The sequence below is a fragment of the Chionomys nivalis genome, chromosome 4 (genome assembly GCF_950005125.1).
Source record: "Chionomys nivalis chromosome 4, mChiNiv1.1, whole genome shotgun sequence".
Classification (NCBI taxonomy): Eukaryota; Metazoa; Chordata; class Mammalia; order Rodentia; family Cricetidae; genus Chionomys; species Chionomys nivalis.
In genome coordinates this window covers 14,608,927-14,630,176 of record NC_080089.1, presented here as the reverse complement: position 1 = coordinate 14,630,176, position 21,250 = coordinate 14,608,927, and the positions used below count along the sequence as shown (strand labels likewise).

The 21,250-nt window shown below is 49.3% G+C and overlaps 1 protein-coding gene and 2 pseudogenes across 1 annotated transcript in view; all 3 read left to right on the top strand.

Moving 5' to 3' along the window:
• The first annotated feature begins 1,025 nt into the window (after positions 1–1,025).
• Positions 1,026–5,028, top strand: LOC130872642 (60S ribosomal protein L31-like; annotated as a pseudogene).
• Positions 5,029–6,174: 1,146 nt separating this feature from the next.
• Positions 6,175–9,648, top strand: LOC130872641 (40S ribosomal protein S2-like; annotated as a pseudogene).
• Positions 9,649–10,580: 932 nt separating this feature from the next.
• Positions 10,581–21,250, top strand: part of Endod1 (endonuclease domain containing 1) — a 30,924-nt gene continuing 20,254 nt past the window's right edge. The window contains exon 1 of the mRNA XM_057768722.1: positions 10,581–11,270. Within this exon, the coding sequence (XP_057624705.1) occupies positions 10,971–11,270 (300 nt within the window). The 5' untranslated portion in view covers positions 10,581–10,970. The remainder of the gene's footprint in view (positions 11,271–21,250) is intronic.

The following is a 21,250-nucleotide window of genomic DNA, read 5'->3' as shown; positions in this document are numbered from 1 at the left end:
GTTCACAGCCAGCTTCATCTACACAATGAATTCCATGTCATCTAAGACTACAAAGTGAAGTGTCTCAAAACACAAACCCTGATAAATAACACAGAGGAATTATTTGTATTATTATTACAATTCTTTTTTAAATTTAAATATTTTAGAATAAAATAAAGCAAGAAAAATATTTGGAAGAAAGGAGGAAGGAAGAGAGGAAGGAAAGGGGAGGGAGGAGGAGATCATCTGTTAATTGCTTTCACCAAGACCTTGATCATGCTGGTACCCAGGTGGAGGGCGCCCCAGCCTCCAGAACCAGAAAGTCAGAGATTATGGGTTATGCTGTCCAGACAACACCCAGCGAAGTGCCATCTAAACTTTCTCCTGGATGCCATGACAAGGCAAGACTGATGAGAGAAAGGGGCTGGAGGGCAGAGCGACTGCACCATGAGCGGCTGCAGTGTGCCAGGAACCTCAGCTGTGACTTTGTGTCCGTCACTCATCTCGTCTCCCACCAGGTCAGTCTGTACAGCAAGGCCAATGGAGACGTCACTTCCAGAGAGACTGGAGCAATGAGCTTCCCAGCATGCACGTGGCATTTTAAACAGCTTCTCTGCACTTAGGGACTGGGCTGTGCAGCCTCGGAACCTTCCTCTTCCGTAAACTGGAAACGAAGCATTGTTTACGGTGATGAGGGCTCTGGAGATTAAGGACATTAAAACAAGCGCCCTCAGCCGCATAGGGGGGTCTGCAGTGTTCAGGGGCTTGAGAGGTTCAGATTGTGAGCTCTCTAGCGCCACAGAAGGCCTAATCCATTGACCCGGTCACAGTCTAGTGGTCTATTCAGAGGTGAGGCCTGCATGGCTTTGAAGGAAGTATCTTGGCTCCAGCTCCATCTTGACTGTCTATGTCCAGGCTTCCACGAGGTGGACTTTGTTTCCTTATGACCTCACCCACAATGTCAACCTTGCGGCTGGTGTCCTGCTCTAAGAACTTTTCCTGTTTTTTTTTTCCTTCCCACAATCCCTCGCGCCCGTACTTTCCAGCTTGGGCCCGGCAGAATGGCTCCCACAAAGAAGGGTGGCGAGAAGAAGAAGGGCCGTTCTGCCATCAACGAGGTGGTGACCCGAGAATACACCATCAACATTCACTAGCGCATCCATGGCGTGGGCTTCAAGAAGCGTGCTCCTAGGGCACTCAAAGAAATCCGGAAATTTGCCATGAAGAAGATGGGGACTCCAGATGTGCGGATTGATACCAGGCTCAATAAAGCCGTCCGGGCCAAAGGAATAAGGAATGTTCCATATCGTATCCGGGTACGTTTGTCCAGAAAACGTAATGAGGATGAGGACTCACCAAACAAACTCTACACATTGGTAACTTACGTGCCTGTTACCACATTCAAAAATCTACAGACACGCACGCCTTTAATCCCAGCACTTGGGAGGCAGAGGCAGGCAGATCTCTGTGAGTTCGAGACCAGCCTGGTCTACAGAGCTAGTTCCAGGACAGGCTCCAAAGCCACAGAAAAACCCTGTCTCGAAAAACCAAAAAAAAAAAAAAAAAAAAAAAAAAAAGAACTTTTCCTGAAGAGACGCGAACAGTGCTCTGTTCACCCCATTTAGGCCACTGATACCAGAAGGGTTCTGCCCAGGCCTAGCCAACGCCAGTGAGCTTACTGAGCGTGCTTACCTCACAGGAGTGTGGGTGACTCTCAGTGTTGTCACGCTAGAGTTCTACCTATGATAGATGATGAACGCAGACGCGTCATCGTGTCCAGTTAGCAACTAACTATTATTATCAATTATTGTTCTTTATTACTATTATTATTATTGAGACTGGTTCTCACTTCGTAGCTCCGGCTGACCTGTAATTCTCAGAGATCCGCTTGCCTCTTCCTCCAAGCAGTGGGATTAAAGGAGAGCTCTGTCATGTCCCATCCCTCTAACATCCATTGTTCATTTTTATTGATAATTTCTGCTCTCATTTATTTGTTTGTTTGCATGTGTGTTTGATGTGTGTGTGTGTGTGTGTGTGTGTGTGTGTGTGTGGCAGGCATGTGGAGATCAGACAACAGCTATGGAGAACCCGTTCTCTTCTTCCGCTGTGGTTTCTGGCAGTTGAACTCGGGTAGATGGCGAGTGCCTTCCTCTCCGGGCAGTCTTGGCAGTCCTGCTGGTGCTACTGTGTAATTTGAAGACATAGAGGTTGCAGGAAGACTTGATACCTTGCTCCCTCCTGACAAACTTGAAGCTTTGTCACGTCGAGTGTGGTCAGGCATCCTAATGGCTCCCCTTTCAACCTGCTGATTTCTTGCTGTGCTAAGGACCAGACCCTGTGCCTTGTTGAGCACACAAAGGCTCTGGGACAGCATCCTCTTCCCAGTCCTCCTCCAACTTTGTGGAAACGTAGCCTTTCCTGATCTTGTGTGTGTACCCAGCTGAGACCAGGGCAGGGTCAAGTCTGAGAGCCTGCCCTAGTAAGAGCTAGCTGTTCTACTAGGATGGAGATTCCATCTTGTTTCCACTGAGGTTGGATTTGAACTTCACCCATGTCTCTGGTTTGTTGCCCCAACTCCAAATATTTTAATTGGCTAGAGTACAAAACTTTAAAACATACGTTGGTGACACTACCTTGTAAATTCCTGGTCAAGATTAAGATCCTCCATATGACTTAGGACCAGTGAGGAGTTTGGCTGCAAGGGTCCATGGGAGTTTTGTTTCTTCAAGTGCCTTTGAGATTCTAGTTTAGTTTGCTGGTTATGAAGCTCCCCAAACAAAGTCGTGCTACTGGAGACTGGAGGGCACATTCTTCTTCTCTCCCCGCCCACACCATCCCAGCCAACAAGACACACGACAAGGCTTCAGCCTTGCTTGGTTTTTACAGCATTGCCCAAGCTGTGGTGCAGTTCAACCCTCTCTCTCTCTCTCTCTCTCTCTCTCTCTCTCTCTCTCTCTCTCTTTCTCGCACTCTCTCTGAATCGTTCATTCTCTCTCTCTCATTCAAAGCTGCTGTTGTATTTCCTCAACTAAGGATCTTTCCTTGCTTCTTCTGTGCCTGCTCATGTGTCAGAGGGCCCAGAGAGGGGACATCTGACAGGTGTTATAGAATGGTGGCCATGTAGTTGTCATCTTCTGAGTTTTAGGAGAGGCAGAAACTTGGGAGTTTATGAAAAGATTGGGGCTTTTCAACGTTAGGGGTTAATTAAACATCTTACAAGTCCCACAATATTTTCAGAGGCCAGAGTTGGTCCACTGATTTCTGAGACAAGCTGGGCGTTCTGTATACAACCCATTCTAGTTGGAAAAATTCCCCAAGAGCCCCTGCAACTAACCTGAGTGATTTTGCTCTGCTTGCGCTGGTCGAAAAGAGAAGATTCCTGGAGCACTCTGAGCCGTGTGGTCAAAAGCATTGTAATCACTTAACTTGGTCTGTGATGGCCGGCTTGGTAGATCCTTAACCAAAGAACACCTTTCATATGCCAAGCCCCCAAACATGTGCGTCTGATTCTGCTCCCAATTCAAGAGGCCCGCATGTCCTTCTAGACTCGCTCTGGTCCTCCCTCCCTGATATAGACTTTAGGATGTACAGAATGTGTCTCTGGAGACAGCAGAAAGGAAGGAGGGAAGTTACACTCGTCTCTCTTCTGCCCTTTCTCCCACCCCAGACCCTCCCTGCCCCTGTGTCACCTGGGGTCCTAGCACTGTACAAAGCTGCTTGTTTCAGGCTGCTATGTATCTGCAAGTGACCAAATGTTTCTCCCTCAATACTCTCTTTGTACACGATGATGCGGCTGGCATTTGTTGCTAATAATAGATTGGTAACAGATGCCCTCATTGTTGGGTGCTGGGCACATGAAGCACAAATTAAAAACCAGAAACAAAGGGTTCAAACGCCTGGCAACTTTAACAGCAGTCTCTTACTGTTGGGAACAGGCCTTGTGCTGAACTGGGCAAGGTGAGGGGCAGACTCCTGTAAGACTGGGGAACGGAATTCTAGCACAGATGGCATTGGAAAAGTAGATGGGTTCTTGGGAGAAGGGACCAGGACTATAAAGGGACAGTTGTCCAGAAGTTCATGTGTGTACATAGGTCTGTGGTGGAAATGTCAATGTCTAGTCACCCCTGACCCGGGAGAATCAGGTAGCAGGCTAGCTACATCACTGGTCTCGCTTCATGGCGTGACTCTGTCTGCCATCCTTTCCATTTTCCTCAAGAAGTCCTTTTAATAGGTCAGAGGAGTTTGCAGGCTATGAACCTTTAGGGTCTAAGCATGAACACTTAGGACTTTCTTTTCTCCTGCCTTCTTCCCACAATGCTCTTATTTCCCACTCAGGTACTAGCACCGTGCTGCCCAGTATGTAGTCCAAGAAGTGGATCTGGGGATTGAGGCGGAAGGGGTCTGTACTTTGATTCTCCTTCCTCTTGACTGTCTTCCCTGAGTGCTGGAACCATAAGTACACCTCCCACACCCTGCTAATGATTCTACCTTTAAAAATATTGGTTTGGGCCGGGCGGTGGTGGCGCACGCCTTTAATCCCAGCACTTGGGAGGCAGAGGCAGGTGGATCTCTGTGAGTTCGAGACCAGCCTGGTCTACAAGAGCTAGTTCCAGGACAGGCTCCAAAACCACAGAGAAACCCTGTCTCGAAAAACCAATAAATAAATAAATAAATAAATAAATAAATAAATAAATAAATAAATAAATAAAAATATTGGTTTGTTTTTATGTGTATGGATATTTAGACTGCCTATCTGTCTGTGCACCATGAGTTTACAGAAGACAGCATCAGAATTCCAAGGGACTTGAACCCAGGTCCTCTGAGAGAACAGTCAGTGCCCTCCACTGTTGGGTCATCTCTCCAGCCCCATCAATAATTCTGTCTTGATTTGGAGTTAAATAATTAGCGTAAATCCTCCAGCTAGGCACTTATAAACTAAGGTTAGTTAGTCTTTCTAAAATTAAATGATAGCCCCAGAAAGTGCCTTATAGGCTCCACATTTTATTCACTGTGTCCACAGTGATTAACACCGAGCCTGGCACTGAATGAGTGAATTTTTCCCATGTTCCCACCGGTATTCAGAGGAGAAAGCCTCTAGTTCATTTGAATGGGGGTGGGGTAGAAGGATGCAGAGGCAGGACACCAGCCTCTTTCTGCCTGAGCAGATGGCTTTCAGGGACTGGGTGACATTAACAGTCTTCAGGTAGAAGAATGAAACCAAGACATTTACCCCAATCTGAAGACACAGCCTTGGTCTTCCTGTTGCATTATTGCTCAAAACTTCTGTCATGTATTGTACTTGGAGCAGCAAGCAAGGGCGCTGAAGCCACACAGCAGCAGGAAGAAAACCCTACTGAAGGTTTTCCTGCAGTATTTACTTGTTGAATTTACTGCAGGAGCTTTAAAACTTATCTGATTTTTTTTTAAGACAGGGTTTCTCTGCAGCTTTAGGAACCCATCCTGGGACTATCTCTTGTAGACCAGGTTGGCCTCAAACTCACAGAGATCCACCTGCCTCTGCCTCCTGAGTGCTGGAATTAAAGGCATGCGCCACCACTGCCTGGGTAAATCTTCTCTGATTTTTTATGCTTATGAGAGCATGTGCATATATGTGAAGGTGCATGAGGAGGCTGGAAGACAACCTAAGGTGTACTTCAGAAATATTGTCTCTTTTGAAATCAGATATCTCCTTGGCCTGGTGTTCGCTGATTAGGCTAGACCAGCCAGCCCCAGAACCCCGTTGTCTTGCTTCACGGCGCCAAATAGATCATTTGTGTGTGTGTTCTAGGAATTGAATTTAGGTCTTCCTGCTTGTGAGGCCAGCAATTTTCCATCTCCCAGTGCTAATACTATTTACTTTTAAAAGATGTCAGCTCAGCATCCCTGAAGTGTTCATCCATTTAACGGCGGTTTCTTTCACTGTAGCCTCATGGAGGAGGGAGATCAGAAGAGTGGGGGCTGTGTACACATACATGCACACCTCCTATGAGATCTGAAGTTGTCTAATACTGTTATATTTTAACTTTTTAGTATGATAAAAATATAGAATCTACCATCCTCGCTGTCTTCAAGTGTGAAGTATATATTTTTCTGACACATCTCAATAACTTTTCCATCCTGTAAGCCCAAGTCTCTGTGCTCATTGACTACCAGTACTCCCTTTGAACATTATTCAGAGTTCGATACATAGAAAATATGTCAGCTCTGCGCACAGGTGAGCAGCGTTCTGTTCTCTACCCTGTTGTTTAAACATCTCTTACAGCCTTGTTCAGCTAACTCTCCCACCTATGGGATGATCCAACCAAGCTTCTAGGTTCGCCATTATCAGGAAGACAAAGAATGAATTCCAACCCAAAAGAAAACTCTTTAGCTCCCAGGCATCTCCCAACCCAAATTAGGTTAACTTCCTTATTGTGTGTTGATTCTCCTTAATGCTAGAGACTCTGCAGACAGGAGAGTCAAATACACAGCCTCAGGAGCCTAGAAATGACTGACTCTTCTAGTTACAGCCATGTTATAACATGTCTCCTTTATACTGGTTTCCACCTTCGCTAACTGTCTGACTAAATGCCATCTGCCCCATGCATGTAATAGTTTCTCAACCCAAATATTTTGTGCCTAGGTTTGCTTGTCTGTGTTTCTTGTCCTTTTTCAGCTCCTGTGACGTGGAGGTCTCCTGATATTGTTCAGAGCTTTGTGGCTTTTGTGAAGCCTGTGTCTTGCTCTTCCTGGTCTCAGGCAGAAGCTTCTGGGACATCCCTGACTTCTGCTTTCTCTTTGGGGTGCCCACCTGGCCCTGAAAGGCGCTGGAGCAAGTTTACAGGGGAGCGTGGGAACCAGGTGAAGCTCCGTTTCCTCTGAATACCCAATGGCTAGTGTACTCACCGACTTGTGGTGGGCAGTTAAGACACTCTCTGGCTTCTTCTTCATTCAAATAGCAAATGACAGGAGGGCCCAGAGCATGAGGTGGCCAGGATTAGGGGCCATGGTCCTAGTCAAGGCCACAGGGCTCCTGGAGGTAAAGCTGAAGGCAAAGAGTCACCAAGCTGGGCCGCCTGGTCATCAGGCACATGACGATCAAGTTCTCGGAGATCTGCTCACTCCCCCTGCCCACTAAGGAATCTAAGATTATTGACTTTTTCCTGGGTGCATCCCTAAAGGATAGGGTTCTGAAGATCACGCCAGTGCAGAAACAGTGGAACAGGTTCAAGGCTTTTGTCACTAACGGGGACTATGATAGTCGTGTTGATCTTGGTGTTAAGTGCTCCAAGGAGGTAGCCACTGCCTTCCGAGGGCCCATCGTCTCAGCCAAGCTTTCCACTGTGCCTGTGTGGAGAGGCTGCTGGGGGAAGAAGATTGGCAGACCCTCACTGCTCCATGCAAGGTGACAGGTGCTCTGTGCTGGTGCATTCATCCCTGTCCCCAGAGACACAGGCGTCGTCTCTACCCCTGTACCCAAGAAGCTACTGACAATGGCCAGTATTGATGACCACTACCAATCAGCCTCATCCCTGCCCCCAGAGACACTGGCATTGCCTCTGCCCCTGTACCCAAGAAGCTACTGATGGTGGCCGGTATTGATGACCACTACACATCAGCCTGGGGCTGTACTGTCACCCTGGGCAACTTGCCAAGTCCACCTTTGATGCCATCTACAAGATCTACAGCTACCTGAATCCCGACCTCTGGAGAGATCGTCTTTGCAGCATACAGGAGTGCTCAGGAGTGCTCATCGGTTTGTCCCTGCATTCTCTACGTCTCCTTATCAGGAATTCACTGAGCATCTTGTGAATACCCACACCAGAGTCTCTGTTTAGAGGCCCCAGCTCCAGCTGTGGCCACCACAGAAGGGTTTTCATACAAGAAAAATAAAGTGAATCAAGGAGAGAGAGAGAGAGAGAGAGAGAGAGAGAGAGAGAGAGAGAGAGAAAAGGAAGGAAGGAAGAAAGAAAGAAATGTTCTGAGACCAGCGTTCCATGGTGGTTCACAATTGTCTCTAACGCCAGCTCTAAGATCCAACAGCCTCTGATGGCCTCCACTGGCAATAGGTGTGCAAGTGGTCACAGACCACACTCAGGCCAACACTGACACACATAAAATAAATGGGAAAAGAGGCATTCTGAGAGCAATGGACAGAAGCAATAAAGCCCAAATGAAGAGTAGTAGGAAAAGGTCTTTCTTCTCTGCCCCTCCTATCCTTCTTTTCTTTCTTCGTCCTCCCTACGTTGGAATTTGACTTTAAAACAGGTACAGAGTTCACATCTGAAGGTTCTGGGCTTAACAGGACCATCAGAAGGGTCACAGGTCAAGGGGGCAGTGCTGGGCTTAGCAGGTACCATCGGAAGGGTCACAGGTCAAGGGGGCAGTGCTGGGCTTAACAGGACCATCGGAAGGGTCACAGGTCAAGGGGCAGTGCTGGGCTTAACAGGTGCAATCAGAAGGACCTTTTAACCTCAAGCTGTGTGGGTGGTGGGTAGGTATGAGCTTGTGGGGAGGTGAAAGGCTTGAGGGTGTGAGGTGGGTAGTGGATAGGGCAGACCAGGGAAAGCAAGCAAAAGGGAGAGAGAAGTACTTCCGGCTGCGGAGGCTCAAGGTCGATAGGAATGTGGCCTGTCTGCGGAGCTGCAGGAAACTGAACAGCTCTCTGGGTGCAAGGTGGGGGCGGTAAGAGGAAGGGAACCCAAGGAAGAGGGGCAGTGGTGGTGGAACCAGCAGCTGGTCTTATCCACAGGAGTAGGAAGAGTGACTGGAGAATGTGGTAGCAGAGGGTCAGGAAGTCGCCGCATCTGCAAAGGAGAGCACATGGAGCTGGGCACTGAGGGCCTGGCTCATTCAGTGCGGTTGGTCGTAGGATGCCATTGTCACAGTACGGGGGCAAGGCCCGTTTCCAAACAACTTGGGCTAGAAACCCAAACCACAGACATGTACACTGATGCCATTGTATTTCACCTCAGCCACCGTCTCTTCCTCAGTCCTCAGCTGGACGCTCTGGACAGGAGTTAGGGCTGTCTGGCTGTGAGGAGAGAGACCTAGAACTTAGGCCACAGCTCCTCCTCTGTCAGCAGTCCCTGGAGAAGGAAAGAGACTCAGAGCGACCGAGGCAAAACACAAGAGACACAAGCTGGCATTCCCGGATGCTGCTAAGCCAGTCTTCCCTGGAGTGAGTGGTCAGTATTTGAATCAGCTCTGGGCCTCGCACCCTGTTAGGAGCTGTTCACGTCGCTCTCACTGGCCTGAAACTCACCACGTAAGCAAGGCTGCCCTTCCAGCCCCAAGGACCCACCTTCCTCTGTCTCCCCAGCATGAGATTACATATCTATGACACCGTGGTCTGCTTTTTGCCTCCAGCTCTGTGCATCGCACGCAAATAGACCCTCAGATAGTCCTTGTATCTGATCCTCCACTCCCTAGTCCAATCACCGTGGCCGTCACCATAGCCACTAAACCATCTCCCCAGCCTGCCAGCTTTCATCCCTTCAGGAGCACCCCAGTCTCTCCCAGAAATATGACCGAAAGACCCAAGTTTAGACAATACTTGTTTGCTTAGTTTGCCGTTTTTGACATAGGTCTTGCTATGTAGCCCAGGCTGCTCTTAAATTCTCATTTCTCCTGGTGCCTCCTCTCTAGTACTGGGATTACAAGCCCGAGTCATCATGCTTGGATCATTAGCCTAAAATATAGTATTCTTTCCAAACTTCGGGTTATAATCTATTAGTGGCCCAGAGAAAACATTTAAATCAGCAATTACTCATTACTTTTTATTTTTAAATTAATTAGTAATTTAATTTTGAGACAGGCTTTCAAGCCCAATCCGCCTTTGAACTCCTGGTCCCCCTACTTCCCTACGGGTACGCTACCCCAGCTAGTTTACACAGTAGTGGGAATGGGACCCCAGGCTTCTTACACACCAGGCAAGCACTCCACCCACTAAGCCACCTACACTCTTGCCGGTTTCCACTGCTCTGTGTGTCGTCAGCCTTCTGGGGAAAGTCACTCTAGCTTGGGTTGCCTTCCTCCTGCTATCCGTTCAGACTGCATCTTGTCAGGCCCTCTCCTTACACTATAGCCTAAAGTCCTGTAGGAGTCATGCGGTGAATTCACGGTGGGTTTTCGGGGATTCTTTTAATAGCGCGCCTTCTGGATTGTTAACAAGCTGGATTCCCTCTGGGCCGTACTCATCACGCAGACACCCTGCTCTGGTTTGCTCTCACTGTACTAATCCGAGGCATATAAACGGTGGGAGGAATAAAGGGTGTTGGTGGTCTCTTTCCCTTCTGAGTTCCAGTTTGATGTCCAGCACCAGCACCAATGAAACCACAACAGGGCTCTGCTGTGAGCGGAGGAACTTCCTTTAACGGAATTATTTATTTATTTATTTACTTGAAGCAGGATCATCTAGAACCCTGTTTAACTTTGACTTATGGATCCCCTTGCCTCTACCACCACGACTGGCTTTAACCGGGTTTCTTTTCTTTTTTTTTTTTTTTTTTTTTCCGAGACAGGATTTCTCTGTGCAACAGCCTTGGCTTTTCTGGAACTAACTCTGTAGACGAGACTGGCCTCGAATTTACAGAGATCCTCCTATCTCTGCCTCCCAGGTGCTGGTATTAAAGCCATTTCCACCACCACCCAGGGTCTGATGCGGAAGGCTCTACAGAGCCTTGTTCTGCGGGCATCTCCCGCCCCCGTGCATCCCGGAGGGCCCTAGTGCGAGCAAGCCCTGGCTTCTCAGCCCCAGCCCGGGGGACCGTCCCTTGGACTAGGCCAGACCAGCGCGGAGGGGGCAGGTAGGTCTGGCACCCCGACAGCAACGCGGCAGGGGACCAGTCTCCCCGCGCGGGTGCAGCCGCAGAAAGCCGGGCGGAACGCTGCAGCCATCTTCGGGGTGGAGGCGGAGAAGGGGCGCGGCCTTGGCCCGGAGCCGCCCCGGCTGAGCGGCAGCGCGGACTTCCCTGCTCCTGCGGCGCCCGGCCGGCCGCGCAGAGGCCGCCATGGGCTGTGCGCGCTGGCTCGCGCTGGGCGGTCTCCTGGCCCTGGCTGGGCTGCTACAGGCCCGGCTACTGACCCCGCATCAAGCAGGCTTCGGTGAGTGCGACCGCTTCTTCTATGCGGGGACGCCGCCCGCCGGGCTGGAGACCGAGGCGCACGTGAGGATCTGTCAGCGCTTCGCGGGTTCCGAGCGCTTTGCCACCCTATACAGCCCCGGCCACCGCATCCCCGTGTTTTCCGCGTTCCGCGCTGCGCGCCCCGCGCCTCTCAATGCTGAGCAGCGCGGGCTGCTGGAGCCGCAGGTAAGCAGGGTTCGGCCCCGGGGTAGGGGGGCATGGGGGTGGGAGCCGGGCGGGACAGAGGACCCGAGGTTCAGATCGCCCCCTCCCAGGCAGCCTGCCGGTGGGAGTCGCCACTTAAGCCGCAGGGGCGGGAGGTCCCCTGGGGAGATGGCCCTCCCTCCTTGTGGGCGCAGACGCCTGCAGTGTCTGGTTGGTTTCCTGGGTAGTAGATGAGATGAACTAGGAGACAGCCCTCGGGGATCCGGGCAGATCGCGGGAAGCTCAAGCTTCCCAGGCGTGCCCTTGTCCTCTCAACAGCATTTATTCGGGGCGATGGGCAAGTTCACCCCATTTTACAGGCCTAGGAGCTTGCAGAAGACCTCCCACCCCCCAAGCTGGTAAGGTGAGCTGGTCTTTAGGCTAGAAAGCCACTGCCCTAGTGAGAGCACTGGGCTTTGAGAAGCTCAGTGGGGTAGTAACCACGGAGGAGGCACAAACTAGTTTGTCCTGACTCTTCATAACTGTAGATTATCAGACCATTGGCAATCATGTGACCTTTCACAGTGTTGGGTCTGTCTGAAGGCAGGGATCAAGGCTCAGAAAGGCCTCCATGGGCCCTGCAGAACCTGCTGACTGCCTCTCCTCTGCCAGGACTCTGCCGCAACACCCTGTCCTGCCTCTCTCTGATCTCCTCCCAGCCTTCCAGGTTTGCCTGCCCACAGCCTTTGGTTCCTGATGGCCACCCTTACAAAGCTTCAGGGTTTCAGGTGACTCCGCCTGAAGGTGTGGGTTGTTTCCCCATCAATTTCCAGCTACCACATCCTGGCCAGGAAGGTTTCAGGCAGTGTGCACCAATATTACCTCCTTCCATCTTTCCAGCAGTTTGTTGATCTCGGGACCTGTGAGGCCAGGCCAGTGAAAAGAGTTACTGACATGTGGATAGAGGTGCTGATTTAAAATTGCATCCCCCTAGTGTACCCCGAGAACCCGGGTTCTTTATGTTCCCCGGGCCTGGGAAGAAAGCAGCAACCTAGTCCATTCTCACCAAGGAGCTCGTTAGCATCTGGAAGGGATGAACATACAGACGGTGAAGCCATGAAAATTCTGAATACACCTGATGACCACTTGCTGCCCGCCTGTGTGCATTCAAAGCCTGCTTCCTCTAGGCTCGCTGTTGACTGACGAGGACCGCAAGATGATAATAACAGGGTGATGGGGGCGAGAGAGAGGGGCTAAGTGAGCTTCTCTGTGTTCAGTTTCCCGGGGGTGCAGGACATTTAAGTACTAGCTGCTCTCATGCTGTTCACAAAAACACATCATTTAACCGAGGTAAACAGAGTTCCGGAGGATTTAATCCATCGGTAAGGTGATAGGGAAAGCTGCAGGGTCTGCTTGGCATTTGTGCTGAGACTGGAAGGATTAGGTATGTGCAGGAAGGAGAGGGAGAGGGAGGAGGAAGAAGAAAATACCAGCCTGGCCTTGTGTGAGGTGGGCGTGGCAGATTCTTGGATCATGGCTTGGGAATGATTGGGGCAGGTAAGCTAATACTGTATCCTAAGCCCTGGAACCAAGGACTCATAATAAAGAGGAGTCATGGAAGGGAGGGAGGGGCAGGGCAACGACTCATCAGGGAGACTTAGGCAGAGCCAGGGACCTGTTATTATGGAGTCATAAGGGAACGGGGTTTGACAGTGAGGCTGTGGAGACCCTGGGTGGAGTAATCGGGTGAGGCTGAGAGATCCAGGTGGAAAGCTGAGAGTATAGCTTCCAATGGCAGCTGGAGCTGTGAGGGGTCCTGACTTCTGGAAGGTTCCAGAGGGTTGAACTGTGGCTCAGTAGGTAGAGTGTTTGCCTGGCATTCACTTAGCCCCGTGTTTTATTCCCAACACTGCATAGAATGGGGCTCATGCATACAATTTCAGTGTTCAGGTTAGAAGTTCAAGATCATTCTCAGGCCACGGAGTGAGTTCTAGGCCAGCCTGGACAACACGAGACTTAGAACAAACAAATAGATAAACAAAGTTCAACCCCAACACTGTTGGAGAGTGGCCAAAGCTGAGAACTGAGGCTGTTTTTCCCTGTAAGATGGTGGGCTCCACAATGTCCTACCTTGAAGTCAGTGAGGGGGCCAAAGAACACTGAAGGGAAGGAAAGGAGGAGGCAGAAGTGCAGGTGTCTCTGGGCCACTGCAGCAGGCTGCCCTGCTTTTTTCTGTTCCAAGACCTGCCTCTCGCCAGTGCCCTATTGCAGGTCCTGCTCATGGCTCAGAGTGTACTTGTAGCTGCTTCCAAGAAGTTCCTGTGGCCAAATCCTTTTGTGTTTGTATCACCTTATGAGGTCAGCATGACCAGGAGGTCTAGAGGCAGGAGGCAGGCAATTCAGCACTGGCCTATGACAATGAGTCAAGCAGGGTGGCACCAGCCAGCTGGGCAGCCGGGCAGCTCTTGGATGTCCTGCAATCACCCCCAAAGACGGTCTCTGAATAGAAGATGCAGAAATGTAGTCACTGGTGCTTAGACCCTTTGAGGTGTTTCTCCTCAACACCTCGGGGACAAAGCTCAAGCAGCAGGCTGGACGTTTCCATTCTCAAGACCCTTTGGGTGTCGAATGCTAGTTCCAAGTCAAGTTCTATCCGTCCTGTCTCCACACCCACAGGAATGTTGCCAGGCCTGCCGTACCTGTGGTCCCCTGGAATGCCTTCTCACACAGCTCCCACTAACCCTGAGCTCCCTCCTTACACCTTTGCTGTATCATCTCCCCCATCTGACTAGGCCACTCCTGAGTCAGGCAGGACCACACTTCTATGCTCTCCTGTACCAGCTTCCACATCCTCTTGTCAAGAGTGTCCCGCTGTATAGCCCAGGCTGTCCTCAAGTTCTCCATTTTCCTGCCTCCACCTCTCTAGTACGGCCATTACAGGCTCTGGCCACCATGGCTGATTTCTCTTCCTCCTCCTCCTTCTCCCAAGACAAGAGTTTTTTTGTGTAGCCATGGCTGTCTTGGGACTCACTTTGCTTAAACCATAGTCTCAAACTCAGGGATCTTCCTGTCACTGTCTCCTGAATGCTGGGAATAAAGGTATACACCACCATGCCCGGTTTTGATTTCTTCATTTTGTGCTTACGGCAGTGTTTTGTAATTGTCTGTCTCCCCTGCTTGAGCCCTAGAATTCTGACTGAGGATGTAGGGCATAGGTTATTCATTCCTGCAAATGTAGAGCTTAACACATAGAAAGAATTTAATCAGTGATGGATCAAATGAGCCGGAGGATCACGCAGGTGCACTGGTGAGGGGCTTTGCGGGGATTTTTTGGGTGGGGTGTTTCTCTGGGTCGGAAACCCATCCTTATTGCTGGCAAGCAGCCTCTGCTGTCCACGCATTTACAGGTGGTGCCCTCTCTGGCCTCCATTCAGCCCTAGCTTGGGGCTTTGGGACGCTGCAGTGATTCTGCTTCCATCTGTGCTCGCAGGTCCCTGGGTCCCCAGCCCTGCAGCCCGGTGTTTGAACGCTTTGAGGAACAGAAAGCAGTGTGGAGGGAAGCAGAGAAAGCCTGTGACCTGTGGGAAGGGCTCACCTGTAAACCTAACTTGACAGGTGGTGAGAGGCAGAGGGGAACACAACTCCCCATGACCATCCTACCTGGGGACATTTCAACTGGGACTCCAGAACCTGAGAGCAGTGTTAGATTTAAGGAAGAGGGTCTGCCAGTGTCTCAATGGCAAACGGAATACTTCTGTGTATGATAAGCATGATTTCCAAAGTACACTCATACCCAAATCCAGCATGAAAGACAGGAATGTATAGGGAATGGCCTTTACATTATAGCCAGTGATGGCAGTGTACATCCATTAATCTATGGTGTTGTTGTTGTTGTTTCGAGACAGCATTCATTAATCTTAAAAAGATACATTAAGATAGATCCATGACTGTCTCTTCATTGCTAACCCAAGGAAATTGACCCAGAGAGGTTAACTGGTGTCTGAGGTCACACAGCTTGGATCTAAAAACAGGACCCATTGCTTTTAGTATAGTGTTCTTTTCACACACATGGCATTCTTGTGTCTCTTTCATAGGAAAATCTTAGTTTCTACTCTTTCTCTTTTCCACTATCGAGAGCATGCATGAGCTGCAGAAATCCTGTTTAAGCTCCAGAGGCTCTGCAGTGACGGGGACATTTCCAGAGGGTCTTAGAAGGTTATATTTCACATTTCGGTGAATATGCTCAGATGAAGCCGTCTTGGTTAGAACCGTGAGTTCTCAGATTTGAGTTTATGGTAGTTGCTTCCTGCTGACACACCCAGAAGCAGTTGGACACACTGTTTAGTTTATTGTAATCTCAGCCACCGCACACTGAAGTCTCCCTGTACAGGGTGCAGCACTCAGGGTAGTTCTGAGTTTTACTTCCTGATAAAAGGCTTGGTTCAGGTTCCCAGCCTGCTGTGTACAAGCTGTATGACCTTGTGTCTACCAGCCTGCTTTTCCCGTTTGTTTATCAGAGGCAATTGTGACATCCATCGTAGAGTGGGACTGTAATCAAGCCAGCATAGCAAGCACGCACTGTAGGCTTGGGACTGCAGACACATAGTTAGTATTAATGTGTACACTTTGTTGGATCACAAATGCACACACAGGCTAGGTGGGTACCTTTTGCACTACCACACAGACCCTTCAACTGTAAATATTCTCAAATACACTACATCCCACACTCATGCTAGTGCTCAGCATGTGTATAGAGAGAACTTGAAGGAATGAAAAATTGGATGGATGTGTGCGTTGATGTATGGGTGCATGATGGACGGATGTGTACATGGATGAATGAGTGCATGATGGATGGATAGATTGGTGTATGATGGATGGGTGGGACCATGGATAGACGGGTACATGGATAGATGGGTCCATGATGGATGGATGTGTTCCTGTATAGGGACGTGATGGGGACATGACGGATGGATGCATGCATGTATGCATGGATGGAATAAAGTGACAGCAAACCAGCAACAACACACAGGTATCAGAGACACCTCCACCCTCTCTGGTGCTGAGCAACCAAGAAGTGTTGTGTCACAAACAGTGGGCAAGGGCGTGTGAGAGCCTGGTGAGGCTGGGAGTGCAGGACTTGGGAGGGCTTCCGTGTCAATCATCTGCAGCTCCCTCAGAGCACAGGAGCCCTTTCCTTCCCTGGCCCTTTCTTCATCTGTGGATCCAGCATCCCATTCATCCACAGAGTATTCTTGGGATCATGCTAAGGACGCACCCTCTCTCGGGAACACAGCTACATAGTGGTACCTCTCCATACTAGGTCCCTTACTTCTGGCAAAGGACTTCACCATCAAAATGTTTTTTAAAATCATGTAATATCTCTAGACATGGTGACCCATATTTTATAGTTTAAGAAGCTCACGTTCAAAGGGACTAATTAACTCATCCAAGATCTCTCATCCCAGGCTGGCTGCACCCTCTTTGATGCTGAACATCCAAACTCTTTAGCTGCATTCTTCTCTCTTATGCCACTTTCTAGATGAGTTTCCAGCTGAACTGACAAGATGGTTCAGCAGGTAAGGGCACCTGCTGGCAAGCCTGCAGGCCTGAGCTTGGTCCTTGGAACCCACATGGTGGAAGATTCCACACACTAGCCCTCTGACCTCCACACATGCCGGATGACATGCACATGCCCCTCCCCATATTGGCTTTTTTTTTTTTAAGAGAAAAAAAAAAGAAAATGTGGAGTTGAGTAGGTTGAGTAGATGAGAAAAATCTCGGAGGAGTTTGGGAATGGGAAAAAATGATCAGAATATAATGTATGAATTTTTTCAATTAAAAAGATTAAAGATTTCTACAGAGTCCAAACTGACTGACTAGATACGCTGTTTTATTGAATTGAACCAGTTCTTTGTTCGGCTTGTGGCCTTGCCACAAACGCATGGCTCTTAAAATCCCAGCTTCATATTGCTCATAGCTTAGCTCTTAACTCCTGATGATTGCAGGGAGCTTTCCTTGAGACATAAGCCTTTTCACCTCTGGGCTTCTAACACCTCCCCTTTAAACTGCTAAACCGAGGCAGTGCAGCTCTTCTGGGGAGCCTTCTCTCTGTGAGAAGTACCACAGTCCAGGGGAACTGGAATTTCTCGCATTCGAGATGCAATTGTTAGCTATTGTGTGGTTCCCTTCCTTTTCATCCACAATACTCGGCATGGGTCTCTTGATTCTGTGTCTATTTGTTCACAGAAAGGAAAGAAATAGCTGGGCATGGTGGTGCTTGCCTGTAATCCTAGCTGTCAGGAGGTGGAGGCAAGAGCATCAACCTTATACAAGGTCATCCTGAGCTACATAGTGAACTTATGACCAGACTGGGCTCCACGAGGGCCTGTCTGAAGAAATAAAACAAAAAAGGGAGGAGGGATGGGAAGAAACTGATTTTTGCAGTGAACCGTGTGGAAGGCCCACTCAGCACTCCTGTACTCCTGTTGTGACTGTGTACCGGACAGAAGTGTAGCCTACCCCAAAGGAGTCATTCTAAAGGCATTATTTAAGAATATAAATTACATTAAATATCATGTTTTTGTTAACTTATGCATTGATTCCAGATTGTCCTGAGCTGTGATTGCCCTTTAGCAGAGACACACAGTTCTGTCAGCAAGCCTAGGGCTCTTTACTTACTACAGAGTTCACTGAGCATCAGCTATGCTTCACTACTAAGAGAAGATCGGTGAACCAATAGACAGCATTGCCTGCTGTCTCCTGCTGTCTTATGGCCTGACAGAGAGTACAGAGGAGTAAAACGAACTCATGAAAGAAACATTGCATGACGATAGTTCTAAGCGCTAAGGAGAAAAATAAATTAACATATCAAGAAAAGGTGAGGTTTGAGAGGGTTTTCTTAGGACAACATCGTTAAGATTGTAACTGAAGGGAGGGGAAGAAGCTATTGGAGCCGATATCTAGGACAAGAACTTTCCTGCCAAACAGCTGTAAGTGCGAAGGCCCTCTGGTAGGTGTGGTCTTTGTAAGAGGAAGAAGCAAGAGGCCAGCATGGCTGTGGGAAGCAGAGTAGGGAACGAGTGGAAATGCTGGGAAACTCGGGTCCTGATGGGCTTCTTTTGAAAGGGTGCATTTTCCACGGTGTGAGGTTGAAAGCAGAGGCTGACACCACGATCCAACTCACATTTAGAATGGTTCTGGTGCTGCCGTGAGAACAGGCGTGTGGACTCAGCCGCCGACATGGAGATTAGTTAGGAGCGTCATTCAGAAAGACACAGCGATGGCTTGGTCAGTGTGTGGGGCCCTTGTGACATGACTCTGGTTCTCAATGCATTTTGAAGAAAGGACTAGGGATCTTTGGGGTAAGAGGATGGGTGGAGTTGTGAATGAGGCTACAGAAGTCCTGTGAATGGGAGAACAGTCCTGGGAGAGCCAGTTTGGGAACAGATCAGGACTGGTGTTGCTTGAAAGGGCAAGAACACTATGGTGGCTACCAGAGGTGGGGGCCATGGAGCTGCCTTGTGAGTGCTGCTTAGTGACACTGGATGGAATCTCCTAGAAGTCTGCGCAGTGCGCACTTACATTTGGTGATGCTGTTCATCACACCGAAAGCGCTGTTAGTAGGACACATTGCCAAAAGCCATAAGTGACAAAGAGTTCATTTGGTTTAAAATCCCGGGTCACAGTCTATCATCACAGGGAAGTTAAGGTGTCAAGAGCTTGAAGCAGCTGAAGTCACCCACAAGGACAGAGAGCACTGAACTGATCCATGGGTACCAGTGTCCAGCTTGCCGTCTCCACTCTTACACATACTGAGACTCCCTGCCTAGGGAGCAGTACTGCCCACAGTGGGCGTGTCTTCCCACCTTAGCATAATCAAGATAATCCTGCACAGACAACTCTCAGAGGCACGTCTCCGGAGACATTCTATATTTTGTCAAGTTTATAATTAACGCTAACGATTAAAAGAGGGTAGAGCTCATGTTAGGCTCTCCTATTCCACATGCAAGCATGCACATGCATGTACTCTAGCAAAAACACACTGACATAGAGAAACCTTGAGAGGTGTTAGATATGCCTGCCACCTTTGCGTGTTGCACTGCCATGCAACATGGCACCAAAACGCCTCAAACTTGTACACATTACACATGTTTGCGTCTTTGTATGTCGGTCATGCCTCAATAAAATTCTCTCTCTTCTCTTCTCTTCTCTCTCTCTCTCCCCCCCTCCCTCCCTCCCCCCCTCCCCCCCTCGTGTGTGTGTGTGTGTGTGTGTGTGTGTGTGCGCGCGCGCGTGCATTTGAGGCTTAGCTTTGACTATTTCAAATGTGAGACACCTTCACGGTTTCCCTTCAAAGGTTTTCTCTTCAGGAAGCCTAGCTTTTCAGGGGAGTAAAGTCACGGGAGCCTAGCTAAGTCAGTAATGGAGTGGGCCCACTTCAGGGACCAAAGAGGGGATACAGGACAGCACCTTCTCACAGAATGAAAGGAACAGAAAGGAGACAGAGCCACGTATGCATAGAAGACAGGCACAGCTTTGTGGGCAGCTCAGCTTGAGAGATGAAGGGCACCACTGGGCTGCCCGACTTAACAGAGAGGGTGGCTGGCTTCTGTATGAGGAGGCGGGAAGGCTGACGTTTGGTGACTCTTCCTCAGTCAAGGGCATAGCTTCCAATGGTGTTTCCTTCTTCTGCATAAACATTCTGGCTTTGTGCTTAGTGGGCTCATGGCTGATGAGGTCATCTAGGAACCGAGACTTGCTCTTGCTGCCGGCGTCATTCTTTTCCCCAAGGTCTTGGTCCTGTGCTTTTGTTTGGACTTTATAAGGCCGAGTGCTTAAGCAGGCAAGAAAGTCCAAGGAAGAGGAGCAGACACACTCACCTGCCTGTGGGCATTGGGCCAAGTTAATCATGCCTATAGTCTCAGAGAAAACAGTTTCAAGTTATCAATTTGTCTCCATGACTCAGAGGGTAGGCAGCAAAGGGGAAGACACAATTGAAGTCAGGGGCCACACCTTTTGTCCATTTTCAGTCATCCACGAGATGCCTTCAGGTACTAGTCGGCTTCTTTAGCAGAGCAGACTTCTGGTTCCTGTTGAGTAACCCAGGCAACCACCATAAAACACATCCCTGACAAAGATGACTTAAGGCAGGAGGAGTTTGTTTTGTTTCATGGTTTCGGGAGACTTCAGTCCACGGTCATGGGCAAGGCATGGTGGCGGGATCTATGACTTCTGGTTGGAGCATCGAGCTACAGACATGGATCCACGCAGTCAGGGACCAAGCCCAGCGTGGCTGTGCCTACGTGCAGACCTGGAATCTTCAAAGCCCCTAGTGAGCTGCTTCTACCAGCGAGGCCCACCTCCTAAATGTCCAGAGCCTTCAAAAATACTGCTTTCCGCTGGGGGAAAACGTTCAGAACACGAGCCCGTTGGGGTATTTCCAGTGCCAACCAGGGCTAGTGGTTGTCTTTTCGCTATCAATTATCAACTGAGACCAAGCAGAGAAAGAGGACTCACTGGGCTTTTCACCACCATTTTCTCTTGTCTTTGTTATTTGGTAGGGCAGGGCCTGAGTTTTAACCTAGTTTAGTCAGAAAGGATTTCTGGGCAGTAAATACACTGACTTTGAGCCTCATCTGGGGTTTTCTGTTGAAAATGTCAAATGCATGCTTTTAGCAGGTGGCAGGTTAAGGCTTGGGGTCTTATTGTCTCTTGTCCCCTTGTGATGGCTTCTATCTGTCTCACAGTTGAGTTGGGCTCAACTCAGAGCATCCCGCCTCTGCCAATGTGCAGAATGCCTTTTATGACTGTAGGAAGCAGACTGACTTCCATCTTTCTGAGAGCCCTTCTCGATCCTTTGTCCAGCTTGGCTAGTATGCTGTCCTGTGGATTTTTTTTTTTTTTTTTTTTTGATTTTCGACACAGGGTTTCTCCGTAGCTTTTTTGGTTCCTGTCCTGGAACTAGCTCTTGTAGACCAGGCTGGCCTCGAACTCACAGAGATCCGCCTGCCTCTGCCTCCCGA